The sequence below is a fragment of the Tympanuchus pallidicinctus genome, unplaced genomic scaffold, assembly GCF_026119805.1.
Source record: "Tympanuchus pallidicinctus isolate F22 unplaced genomic scaffold, pur_lepc_1.0 scaffold8, whole genome shotgun sequence".
NCBI classification, from domain to species: Eukaryota; Metazoa; Chordata; class Aves; order Galliformes; family Phasianidae; genus Tympanuchus; species Tympanuchus pallidicinctus.
Genome location: NW_026294802.1, coordinates 50,586,591 through 50,598,443, shown reverse-complemented (window position 1 = coordinate 50,598,443; position 11,853 = coordinate 50,586,591). Strand labels below are relative to the sequence as shown.

The 11,853-nt window shown below is 53.6% G+C and overlaps 3 protein-coding genes across 3 annotated transcripts in view; all 3 read right to left on the bottom strand.

Moving 5' to 3' along the window:
• Positions 1–55: 55 nt before the first annotated feature.
• On the bottom strand, positions 56–2,888 carry LOC128073248 (alpha-1-acid glycoprotein 2-like). Its single transcript, XM_052667907.1, has 6 exons — positions 2,673–2,888; positions 2,142–2,281; positions 1,986–2,059; positions 1,696–1,806; positions 807–910; positions 56–211 (listed from the first exon to the last, which is right to left on the bottom strand). The coding sequence occupies exons 1-6, from the start codon at positions 2,790–2,792 to the stop codon at positions 107–109; spliced, it is 654 nt and encodes a 217-aa protein (XP_052523867.1). The 5' UTR covers positions 2,793–2,888; the 3' UTR covers positions 56–106.
• Positions 2,889–3,566: 678 nt separating this feature from the next.
• Positions 3,567–5,223, bottom strand: LOC128073249 (alpha-1-acid glycoprotein 1-like). The gene is made up of 6 exons (XM_052667909.1): positions 5,049–5,223; positions 4,807–4,949; positions 4,233–4,303; positions 4,049–4,150; positions 3,860–3,960; positions 3,567–3,786 (listed from the first exon to the last, which is right to left on the bottom strand). Exons 1-6 carry the CDS (start codon positions 5,169–5,171, stop codon positions 3,715–3,717), a joined length of 612 nt encoding a protein of 203 aa, XP_052523869.1. The 5' UTR covers positions 5,172–5,223; the 3' UTR covers positions 3,567–3,714.
• Positions 5,224–6,247: 1,024 nt separating this feature from the next.
• COL27A1 (collagen type XXVII alpha 1 chain) overlaps positions 6,248–11,853 on the bottom strand; it is a 127,851-nt gene continuing 122,245 nt past the window's right edge. The window contains exons 54-63 of the mRNA XM_052668184.1: positions 11,814–11,849; positions 11,539–11,556; positions 11,156–11,191; positions 10,794–10,820; positions 10,524–10,589; positions 10,086–10,254; positions 9,805–9,914; positions 8,851–9,069; positions 8,094–8,216; positions 6,248–8,007 (exon numbers count right to left, since the gene is read on the bottom strand). Of these exons, the coding sequence (XP_052524144.1) occupies positions 7,897–8,007; positions 8,094–8,216; positions 8,851–9,069; positions 9,805–9,914; positions 10,086–10,254; positions 10,524–10,589; positions 10,794–10,820; positions 11,156–11,191; positions 11,539–11,556; positions 11,814–11,849 (915 nt within the window). The 3' untranslated portion in view covers positions 6,248–7,896. The remainder of the gene's footprint in view (positions 8,008–8,093; positions 8,217–8,850; positions 9,070–9,804; positions 9,915–10,085; positions 10,255–10,523; positions 10,590–10,793; positions 10,821–11,155; positions 11,192–11,538; positions 11,557–11,813; positions 11,850–11,853) is intronic.

Below are 11,853 nucleotides of genomic sequence, written 5' to 3'. Positions count from 1 at the left end.
GACGCCTTGTTCCAAACGCTGGGGCAACGGCACGTAAAACAAAGCAGGTGCTCTGTTCGTTTTTGCAGGCCCTGCTCAGGTGGCGCTACAGCTCTGAGCAAAGCGTTTATTGCCGCAGGCTGCCCGTCGGGGTGCTCGGCAGGGCCGTGCCTTGCGCTCCTCCATCCTTCCTTTCTTCCACCCTTTCCTTTTCTCCCGGCTGGCACAGCTCCTTCAAAACAGTCACCGACAAAGGGATGAATGGAGCGTGGCAGAGGTCATCCAACCCTCTGTGTTCCTCTGCCCTCATATCCCACACCTGTGCTGATTCCCCCCACCTGGGTCTCTCTGTGCATCTTTCATCTCACCCAACGCTCTGCACTGCGCTGACCCCTCCATGCCCCCACATCAGATGGGTGAGAGCTGTGCACAGCTCCAGCTGCAGCCCGTGGAGCCCCACACCCTCCTGCTGTCCCACTGCTGCCATTTGGCATCGTCCACCCACAAGTCTCCCTGCACCCCCAGCTCCAGGCAGGGCTTCTACTGGGAGAACCGGGGTGCACTGGGTGCAGCTGAGTCCTGCAGGAAAGGTAGGGAGGAGGCTGGCGTGTGGCTGTGCTGGGGTAATGCTGGCATGGGTGTTTTGTTATTGGGTGGAAAATGGAAGGGAGCAGCTCTGTTTTACAGAGAGCAGGTGTGGAGCTGGGCAGGCAACAGGATTCCCATTGGGGGCCTTCTGATGTCTGGGGGGCTCAGGGCTGGGGTTGTGGCCGCGAGGAGTCGCAGAGCACCCAAACCATTGAAGCAAGGCAGTGCTGAGGACGCACCTTCCTCCACGGCGCGTACACCACAGCCCCTCTGCTCAGCCCCAGGTTCTCTGCATGCTGTCCCAGCTCGTCCTGCTGCGTGCTGCTCACTGTCCGATTGCGGGCTGCAAGGGCAGAGGGTTTGTCACACATCATCCCTGCCTGCATTTCATCCCCGTGCTCCCACAGATGCTGAGCGTGGGCCACCCATCACACCCAACCCTGAGCATCATTTTTTTTGCCTTTTTTAACCCTCCATGCTAACTGTAACCAGCTGCACAAAGCTCACTGGCGCTGCTGGGAGGGATGCATGCCTCAGGCAGGTCTATGTTTGCCAAATGGGGCTTTGAACTTTCTGAAGTAATGTCTCTGCAGTTTAAAAGAGTAGCAGGGGTCTCTGTTGGGATCTCTATGGAAGGAGTCTATGGGGGGACTCAACTGGGGAGCTACATTGGTGATCTTTATGGGGGTCTTATTTGGGGAGCTTACTTGAGGGATCTACTGGAGATCTCTGTTGGAGAGCTCTACTGGAAGACTCTCTTGAAGGGATAAATCACAACCTGGTGTGCCTCTCTATGGGGCCATGGTGGGAGCAACCAGCTCTGCCCCTGCTGGTGCTTCTCTGCACTGGGAAGCAAATAGCAAAAAATCCCAGTTGGCTTGAAAAGATGGATTTCACAACAATATTGATAGCAAACTGTGCGTGCTTCCTATTCTTTGCAAACAGGTTTTGTCTTTAATTCGCTCTCTGCTCAAAGATTTAGATTTTAGTGGGATGTTGATATATTCCTGCAATCCTTGTGCAGAGGACTCAGGAAAAATGACAGGTTGCTGTTGGAGCTGCTGTGGGTTTACCTGGCAGCTCTTTGCGTGCACAGCTTTAGGTCACTCGAGGATGGGGTTTGCATACCATAGAGATACAGAGCTGAATACATCCTCTCCCTGTGCACGTGGTGCTGGATGAGCAGAGTGTCCTCAGAGCTGAGCTTTGTCACCATCCCCAGGATGCGCTGCGTCTTGGCTTTGAGACAACAGAGGGTTGGGAGTGAGAGCAGCGTTAGTGCTCTGAAATGTGTCACAGCCCTCCCCGAGGGGTTGTGAAATGATTCGAGAAGCAACATGGCCCCTTCCATCCTGGAATAGACGTTTGATTCACGCCCTCCCAACCAGCACACCCAGCCACGGCCCCACAGCACTCACCATCCTTGAGCAGCGCCGTGCCGTTGGCACCGAGGAGGATGGAGGTGGAGTTGTTGGAGAGGCATCGGCCACCCCTGCAGAGAGCGGGATGCTGGAGCACACGCAGAGGGAACGGGGTGGGAGGAAAGGACTGGGGATGGAGAGTGGGTGCCTCACACTGCCACGTGCTGGGTGATGAGCAGCTCCTGCCCACTGCTGGGCTCCACGTGAAGGTGGCCGTGATCGATGAGCAGCAGCTCCAGGAGGTGCTGGGGGAGCTGGGCAGCCCCGGCCACGTACTGCCACAGCCCCAGCAGCTGTGGGAGAGGTGCAGGGTGGGGGGGTTCCCTTCCAACCCCCAATGCATAATCAATGAACATAAGGATGTTATAATTAAGAAATGCACTAGAAAGTTAGGCTAAACAGGTTATCATCCTAAAGAAGAACGAATGGAAAGCTTACCTTTACCCTGGGCTTGCTAAAAAGACTCCAAGAGGAGCAATCTCCAAAAGAGATCCTTCCCCTCTGGCAGTCAGCTCTTAAATGGGCTCTAGGAGAGGTGCAGCCAGGCTTCACCCCTCCCAGCAGCACAGAATTGCCTTCACCTGTGCTCCCAGGGCTGACTCGGTGCTCGCCTCAGGCGGTCAATCAGAGGTTCAGGCTGCGATTCAGCAGTTCCCACACCCCCTGCACCCAGACCCTCCTTACCCACGGCATCGTTGTGTTGGCCAGGCTCGGGGGTGCTGTGGGTTTGTGGGGAGCGGCAGCTGCAGACAGCAGAGCTGTGAGGATGAGGATGAGGGTGGTGGAGACGCTGGTTGGTGCCATGGCTGCTGGGGGGAGAAGAATGAGAGAAGCCGCCGTGCGGATGGACAGATGGACGCTGCTCCCTCAGCTGTTTGTTTGCACAGCAGGGCTGTGTGATGCAATGGCACATTTCGGGGAAATGGCCCTGGTGGGAGCCAACCCAGCATGGTGCTATCAGTGGCTGGAGGAGGGGAGTGGGGCAAAGCACTTCCTGCAAGGAAAGATGAAATCCGACCTAAATTTCCCAATTTCAGCCAATGTTGTTGCTCTGCAAATGAAGAACTGTGCTGCTTATTGGGATATGGGGCGTAGGGAGCTGCCAGCTCTGGGTCTGAGCCAAAATGGTGCTGGCAGGGCTGTGGGGGCTGCCCCAAGCAGGGCGTGTGTGCTGGGGACTCATCCTGTGCCTGAGTCCCAGCTGGAACTGTCAGCTCCACCGCTGCTTCTCCTCACAGGTTTTCCTTTGTGTCTGATCTAAACCTGAAGGGTAACCCCATTTATCCTGCTCTCGGTCATGGCCGTGGGGCTCAGTAGCTCCTGTGCTGCTCATGGCCCCCCACATCATCCCACACACCCACTAGATTGGACGCAGCAGCGCCTTGGTGCTGCTCATGGAAGCAAACTCAGGGGTTGGATCACTGCCTTCCTGAGCCACGGCCCATTTTGGTGAGTGTGAGCCATCCATCCTCAGGATTTTGTCTGATTTGGGGCAGGGATGGGGCCCAAAGCCAACGTTGGTGCTGCCCACCCACACCCATCCCACACGTGGGCACAATGAAGGCGAGCGCACGGCAGGCAGGTGTCACACACAGCTTTATTCCAGGTCCACGTGAGAACAGAAAAGCAGCAAATCTCTTCTGCGAAGGGCATCGTGAAGACGTTGGAAGACATAAATCCTCGTCGGGGCATCCCTGGCAGAGCGGGGCACAGGAGGGATGTGGGCTCACCCCTGCTGTGGCTCTGCGGTGGCTGTGCTGCCTTCGCCCACCTCCTCGCCAGCTGCAGGACAGGCATCCTGGGGAGGGGGCACAGAGCTCATTCCTGCACTGATTGCCCCCACGAGGAGCCCCGTGCCTGCAGGGCCGTACCTTGGGGGAGGTGATGATTGCCTCCTCCAGCTTGAAGCCGTGGCAGCGCAGTTGGGCTTCAAATTCCTCCAGCTGCTCTTTGGTCACCTTGGGAGTCCGTGCTGTAGGAAAAGTGGTGTAAAAGCAGGAAAAAGGGGAAAATGAAAGGGTCTGTGTGTGTTGGGGTGCTCCCCGGCTCAGTGTGCTCACCTGAGAGGCTCAGGCCCACGTGGTTGTCCTTGAAGTGCTTCAGGATGAACAGGTCCTTGTCGCTGTGCATCAGCTCTGCCATGGACGCCTCCTGCCCCTCCTCTGGAAGACAGAGGGGCCGTGTTCCCGTAAGGCAGCGTGGTGGTGGTTGGGGGATGGGTGTCAGGAGGGGCAGCAGCTTTACCGTGCACCAACGTGGAGTTGTGCCGGAAGACGTGGATCTTGCTGGTGTTCCTCACCACGCAGGTTTCGTTCCTGGGGAAGCAGAAAGTGAAACAGGACTCAAATCACTCCACGTACACCTAGAGGGTGTGCTGTCCCACACACACTGCAGCCTCCTCGGTGGGCTGGCCAGACCACTGCCACCTGTCTGTTCCCTGCCCACAGCTCAGGGGTGGCTCTGACCCACTGCCTGGGAGCATCCCATCCCACCCCATCCCATCCCATCCCACCCCATCCCATCCCATCCCATCCCATCCCACCCCATCCCACCCCATCCCACCCCATCCCACCCCATCCCACCCCATTCCACCCCATCCCACCCCATCCCACCCCATCCCACCCCATCCCACCCCATCCCATCCCATCCCATCCCATCCCATCCCACCCCATCCCACCCCATCCCACCCCATCCCACCCCATCCCACCCCATCCCATCCCATCCCATCCCACCCCATCCCATCCCATCCCATCCCACCCCATCCCACCCCATCCCACCCCATCCCACCCCATCCCATCCCATCCCACCCCATCCTTACAGCCTCATGATTTCCGTCACGTTGAACTCGTCCTCATGCCTGCCAGGGAAGATGGTGTAGGTCGCGTACTTCAGCTCCTTCATCTCAGCCACGTGCGGGGGGTACTGGGAGGCACCCATGATGTACACCCAGTGCCCCAGCAGCTGCCGGCAGAGCAGAGCAGAAGGTCAGGGATTGCAGATGCATTCCAGACCCCAGTTTGGGTTTGAGGGCTCCCAGGGACGGAACGCAGCACTTCTTACCCTGTGCACTGTTGCATTGTCCATTTCGGCAGGGACGAGCGGGGCGCAGGTGGGGGAGTCAGTGGCGTGGGCACGCACCAACCCCATAGTGAGGGAGAGGACAGGGATGAGGAAGGCCAGCATTGCTCACAGGGGGGCTGTGGTGAGGCTGCAGTGTGGGTGGGATGCTGCTGCGCGCTGGCACTTATATACAGCCCTGCCACAGCCTGCGTGCTTATTTAACCACGGGGCTGTTTGCTCAGGCATGAAGCAATAGCAGTTGATGGGAACTAAACTGGCAAAAAGATTGCTTTCTTCCGGCAGAAAAGGTGAAAAAAGCTGTATTTCACCACCGGGGACTTTTGTTCTCAGAAAGCACAACTGATTGGGCGGGCGTTGGTTTGTGCAAGGTGCTGCAGGGCAGTGAGTGCCACTGAAGGCGTTGGTCCGTGTCCTGCAGCGCCTGGGGCAGACAAACACCGTCCTGGCACTGGTGGTGGCACAGCGTGTGTGGGGGCTGAGGGCTGTGGTTTGTTCTGCCCAGAGAAGGGGAGGAAGAGGGGGTCCTGGTGGCAGCACGCAGCTCCAAACAGGGATGGGGCCTGAGGGGATGGCATGGGGCTGCCAGGGGAGGGTGAGGAGGGGCTGGGAAAGGCTGCATCCTAGAGGGAGGTGAGCACAGCCCCAATGCTGGAGCTCAGGGAGTGTTGGGACCCCGCTCTCAGCCATAGGGTTGCATGGTGCTGTGTGGAGCCCTGGGTTGGACTCGGCGGTCCCTATGGGCGCCTCCAACTTGCAGTGTTCTGTGATCCTGTTCTGTGAATCCTCCTGAGAGAGGAGAACTTGGGTTTCGGTCAGCTTTGAGCCATTGTGGTGTGATGCATGGCTCAGCACTGAAAAGGTTAGTCTCTCCCTTTCTCCTTGCCTTCCTTTCCCCTTTCCCCTTCTCCTTGCCCCCTTTCCCTTGTTCCCTTCCCCTTCCTTTTCTCCCACACTGTGTCAGGATGGGGATGAGGATGAGGAACGTGCTGATGGCCACGGTAGGGGCTCACCATCGCTTGATTGGGATGGAGGATTTTGGGGCTCCCTTGGCCGCTCACAGCAGCACCCACAGCCCCAGCAATAGGGCATCGCTGCTCCTCGCACCCGCAGCAAAAAAAAACCAAACAAACCAAACCAAAACAACCCAACAAAAAAAAAACCCATAAAAGTCCCATATTGTTGCCTCAGTTTTAAATATTTATTTAAAGTCCAAATTAAAAAATAATTAAAAAAAAAAAAAAAAAGAGAAAAAAAACAAAACAAAAAAGCATTAATGAGAACAAAGGGTAACTGCGGGCTGGAGCAAACACAGAACAGCGGGGTGAGGTATGTGAGATGGATCCTGTGAGCCTCAGCCGATGGCTGCTGGCCGTAGGAAGGGGGCGCACAAAGAGAGACACGCATCCATTTTCTTTTTTCTTTTTTCTTTTTTCTTTTTTTTTCCTCAAAAAAATAAAATCCATAAAAGTCCTTAGGAGACGTGAAAACCCCAAACGGGCGCTGAAGCATTTCCGATACAGTACAGCTCCGAGTACATCAATATCATTCCTTATATAGAATTAAAGATTACCATAATTATCCTCTTTAAAAAAAAAAAAAATCCTCCAAATTTACATACAGAGACTAAATTTCTACACAACTTAACAAAACACAACCCCTGCGAGCCCAGCCGTGCTCTGAAACAAGGCATCATGCTTTCAGATGTGGCAGAGGGGCCCGGACAGAAGGGGAGCAGGGCTGGGTTTTACACACGGGCTCAGAGCTGCATGCGTGGCTGTGGGTCAACGTCAATACAGCAAAGGAGCTCGGGGGCAGCTGAGCCCACGCAGCGAGGCTTCACCCTACAGCACTGCAGGTGAGCTGCAGCCCTGCTGCCCAAGCAGAGCAGTGAAGTGCTGGTTTAAAAACGAACAAACAAACAAACGAAAGGCAGATTGGCTTTCAGAATCGTCGCCTGAAAGGTGCAGCTCGGACGCTCCGAGTTGTTGCGCAGCACTGGCACCCATGGCAATGGAAAGATCCCTTCAAAGGTGTTCCTGTGATTTAGCTGTAGATCGTAACCTCCTCTCTTCCTAGAGAGGTGGTCCTATGGGCTTTTTTTTTTGGGTCTGTGGCAAGCCACTGTAGCACCTTCACAACCTTAAATAAAATCATATATATAAAATAACACACTTTTTTAAGAGCACCAGAGATTTCACAGTGAGAGGTAGAAACAAATCAGACGAGCCCATCCTCTCTCTCTATTGTAGCACCAATCTCTTCCCCTCTCCTCCTTCCATTCCCCCCTTTCAGCTTTGGGACTCTCCCCCACCCCAACACCATGCACATGAGAAGGGACGTTGGTTCAACTCACCCATGGAAGGAGCAACTTTAGTTTTTTCCTTTTTTTTTTTTTTTTTTTTTCCTTTTTTTTCTTTTTGCTTTAAATAATATTTTATATATATATATATATATATATTTTGTTTCTTCTAATATTGCACATCAAAATGGTTCCGGTGCGCAGAGCAGCCAGAGTCGCATTGCAGCTCCTCCTGGGAGAGCCCGGCCATCCAGGAGGCGCCCAGCTCTGCGAGGGAAGCCCTATCATCTCTGAATTACTTGTCAATGGGAAGAACATTTGGTAACTCGGGAACCAGGTAAGGCAAAAATAGGGGGGGAGGGTGGGGAAACCACATGCTGCGAGTTGCTTGAGGTTTCTCTCAACGTTTTCTTTGGTCATGGAAAAAGCTTTGTGTGTGGAACCGCGCGACACCTCGTCCCCTGATCCCTTTGCACCGGTCACGTCCCAGCTGACACCCGCTTCCCTACGTCCTTCGTATTCCTCCTTTCAACAACCTGCTGAGTTCAGTAGATCACGGGTTGTTTGAGGCCTTGAGCCAAAGGCTAGAGCAAGAGTTGACCCAAAAGATACAGCCCAGCTGTCCTTGCTGCAGAGACCCTGTGTAAAGACATAGGCCAGAAGTGGGGTCAAAGCCTTGGAGCCCGGGTTGATGGCATTGCTCAAAGGAAGCACACGGGGCCGACCTCGAGGTGATATTGCTTTCCTGGCTCGGATGGGGGAAGGTTGTAGATGTTGACGATCGGCAGCTGCTGGGTGTCCTGCGTCCGAAAGGAAAAGAGAGTCCGATGCCAGCGTCCATCCTTGATCTGCACAGGGGGGAGGGAAAGACAGACAGAGCTGCTTAGCTGTGGGACAGATCTTACAATCAGACCGTTACTGAGGTCGTAAAAGACCTCTAAGAAGTCCAACCACCGACTCATCCCTACTCGCTATGCCCACTGGCACAGAATCACAAAATGACAGACTGGCCTGGGTTGGAAGGGAGCTCAAGGATCATGAACCTCCAACCCCCCCACCACAGGCAGGGCCCTGACACGTCCCTCACTGTCACATCTACACAGTTCTCCAGGGATGCTGATCCCACCACTCACTGGGCAGTCTGTGCCACTGAGAAGAAATTCTTCCTAATATCCAATGCAAACCTCCCCTGGCTCACCTTGGGGCCATTCCCTCTTGCTGTAGATGATGAGTTTCACTGTGCCATACAACTGAAAAGCCCTGAGTAAGCCTAGTTCAGAAAAGCATTCTGGGGAACACTTTCTCCTAGCTGAGTTGAAGGCAACACCTTGAAATAGCATCACGGAAGAGGAAACCTAGACCCTTCTCCCCCTTTTTTGGAGGTGGCCATGGAATAAAAAGCACTGGCACAATCTCAGCCTTGCTGTGTGTGCTGGGTGGGTTCAGCCTGGCATTTCTCTCCTCTCTTTGGGCACAACGTACCTTGCAATCATCAGCTGCCACCTCCGGCTTGAGCTTCCCCTCTGCCTCAAACATTTGCCCGTTCCACGCCTTGAAGCGCACGGCTTTCTGCGAAGGTTTCTCAGCAGAGCCCTCCCTCCAGACAGAGGTGTTCAGGCAGTGGATGGTGATGTGCTGCACCACCTCAGAGCTCAGCAGGCGCAGGAAGTTCATCTGGACTCTGCCGATGTCAAAATCCAGCTGTGAAGGTGACAGGGGTGTTAGCAAGGCTGGGAGAGAGAACGGCCCTTCAGTGCAAGGGCAGAGGAGTTCCCTGCACTCTGTGAGTGGCCACGCATGGATGCCCAAGCCCAGAACGGGTTCTGGTGTCAGTATGGGCAAGAAGACCCAACACAAAGTCGAGCTGGACTGTAGTCATGAGGAGGCAGCAGGCCCTTTATTTCTTGCAATAAACACGCAGGCCCTTAAGCAGGAGGAAAATGATGCGGTTCTGAACGTGCTCTGGGCACTGCAGATGGACCCAGATATTGCTAGGGGTATTTTTTGTTACAGGTACTTTCCCTGAGAAAAATCCTGTGGCGTTCACTTTGGTGGACACTTGTGTATTTAAGCTGACCTCAATTTTTCAGGCAGTAGAAAATAAACGACAAGAGTGACCTGAACATAAATTAATCCAACAAAGCCTTTGGGAGCAGCATGTTTGCTAAATTACCGGCCTCTGTTAAGGTTATGGGTTAATTAAACACTACTGGAAACGTACTGCTCTATCTTGCAAAGAGTCAACAACACCATCTTAGGTGTGTTTTTTAACCTCATGAGAGCAGTGCTGAAGGCCAGCAGCAGAGCTGTGCTCACTGCCACCAGGAAAAGTGCTGTTACAGTGGTCACCGTCCTGAGCTCTGGCAGAACTCAGCCGTGGGTAAACATTTCATGATGTGTGTATGGGAAATGCTGCACAGGAGGAGCTGTGTGTACCTTGGAGACCGTGATGGGGCTGAGACACGTCTGTCCACCATTGGTGAAGTTGCAGATGACTTGTATGGTGTCTGAGGAGCAGCCGAGATTTGGGTCGATCCAGTAGGTACCTGAGGAGAGGGAGGATGTGGGGATTAATGAGAACACTCAGCCTTCTCTGCGCATAAGCAACGACAAGCTTTGGTTTCTGCATGACTGCCCTCAGCCCGGGGAGGCCATTTGGGGCCATGTAAAATGGTCCTAGGGAGGGATACAGCCTTCTTGTACTCAAGGCTTCCTACCATCCTTCATCTTCTGTTCACAGTTCATGAGGTCTCGGCAGATGCGTGCGGGGTTTTCCTTGGTGCCCAGGGGTCTCTTGATGCTCTGAATGAGGTTGCTGAGGTAGTGTAGAGTCTTAAAGATCTCCCCTCCGTGGTCCAGCATGAGAAGGTCTGGATGTTGGTAACCCTGGAATGAAAAGGAGGCACCTGGTACTGTAACCATTGAGGGTCTGCATGGGGAACTGGTGAAATGCTGGCAAAGTCATGAAGTTTGGAGCTTCAGAAACAAGGAACGCAGCAGAATCACACCCTTTAACCTGGTACTCCACAAAAACAGCAGACAAATTGAAGCTTTGCATATAGAAACTTCAAGCAGACAGAAACTTCAAGCAGACAGTGACCATCCCCAGCCTACAGCCTCAGCAGAGGCCAGGCAGTTTGACAGAAGCCCCGTACCTCTGTCTTGAGCGCCGTGTTGGAGTCCATCAGTGTCTGGAAGGAGGCCCCAAAGCCATCTTGTTGCTAGCATGGGGCAAAACAGACTGTGAGAAGCTGAGCATAGCCTGATGCAAGCAAATGCTGCTTGCTCTAGGGTTGTGATTCAAGCCTTGCTCTGCTAATGCATCTCTTGCTGGACCTGAACGTATGTTTTCAAGGTCCCTGCAGCGCCCGCCTCTGCACGACTTACTGCCATCATTAACAAATGAACAGAAAACAGCAACTTACAAACGAAGCTGAAATTCCTGGCGGTCCCTAGAAATCAAAGCAAAAAAGGGGCATCAGCTGGAATGCTGGGCAGCCACTGCTGCAAAGATATTCATTGATGTCCTTCTGAAACCCTCTCTCCCCTGGGGTTCCTCGATGCAGAAGAGTGAGACAGGCAACAATGCTGTCTCTATAAGATATTTGGAGATGGTTTGGACCAAAGCACGAGAAACACTGGTCCATTCACACACATGCATTTTTGCATACGGGGAACGGGGCTAAGCTGTAATTTTCAGTGAGTGAGCAGGCCCTCTGGAGGGTATCACTGCAGTAATTGTAGCTTGTTTCAATAATGTCTTTGAACTCTTTCCATGTGTACGTACCGGAGGGCCAGGCTGTCCTCGTGGGCCTGGAGGACCCTAAAGACAGAGTGGCATCAGTCAGTGAAATGCTTTCAGTTTGTATTTCCACTCCTTGTCACCAGAACTGAGTCTGTTCCCTGCTGAAATCCCCCCCATTTTTGGTGTCCCATAACATCCTCTCCCCCAAACACTTCAGAAGACTGCCCTGTTTCCTCCGTCTCCCACCTCTGGGTGCACCTCTCTGCACCTGGTTCAGTCCTGCTGTGTCTCTTGTTCCCAGCCCTTCATTCTTTAAGCATCATGTTCTCTGTGTTAACAGTCACCTTCCCTCCAGCTTTATATTTGCTAGAAGTAACCGTTTTATTTAAATAAGAGATATTAGAAAAAGTGTTTTAAAGACTCACCCTTGGGCCCTGAAACCCCTGTAGGGAAACAAACAAACAAACAAACAAGGGAAGAAGCAGTCAGAAGATGTTCAATTCTAGAAAGAAATCTAGAAAGTATGACCACGTGCAGGAATGACCCCTGGTCGTGCAATCTGGTGCCAAGATGGCATCTCGGTTCTTGTGGTACCAAGGAGGATGAGCAATATGTACCCAGTGTAGATGTGAGCACCCTGCCCACAGAGGAACCCAGTGCCCAAGAACAGAGCTCCCTCCCAGGCAAGGAGCTCACTTACCACGTCCCCACGGCTGCCTTTGTCCCCCTTCGGCCCCTGT

What these genes read in the sequence shown, in the direction of transcription:
- LOC128073248 (XM_052667907.1), bottom strand. Translation starts at nt 2,792, where the DNA reads ATGGCACCAACCAGCGTCTCCACCACCCTCATCCTCATCCTCACAGCT. An exon ending in TTCAGCTCTGTATCTCTATG is followed by an intron (nt 911 to 1,695) that starts GTATGCAAACCC and finishes CTGCCCTTGCAG; the next exon opens with CCCGCAATCGGACAGTGAGC. An exon ending in TGTACGCGCCGTGGAGGAAG is followed by an intron (nt 212 to 806) that starts GTGCGTCCTCAG and finishes ACTGTTTTGAAG; the next exon opens with GAGCTGTGCCAGCCGGGAGA.
- LOC128073249 (XM_052667909.1), bottom strand. Translation starts at nt 5,171, where the DNA reads ATGCTGGCCTTCCTCATCCCTGTCCTCTCCCTCACTATGGGGTTGGTG. An exon ending in CAACTCCACGTTGGTGCACG is followed by an intron (nt 4,151 to 4,232) that starts GTAAAGCTGCTG and finishes TCTGTCTTCCAG; the next exon opens with AGGAGGGGCAGGAGGCGTCC. An exon ending in CAATCATCACCTCCCCCAAG is followed by an intron (nt 3,787 to 3,859) that starts GTACGGCCCTGC and finishes CCCCCTCCCCAG; the next exon opens with GATGCCTGTCCTGCAGCTGG.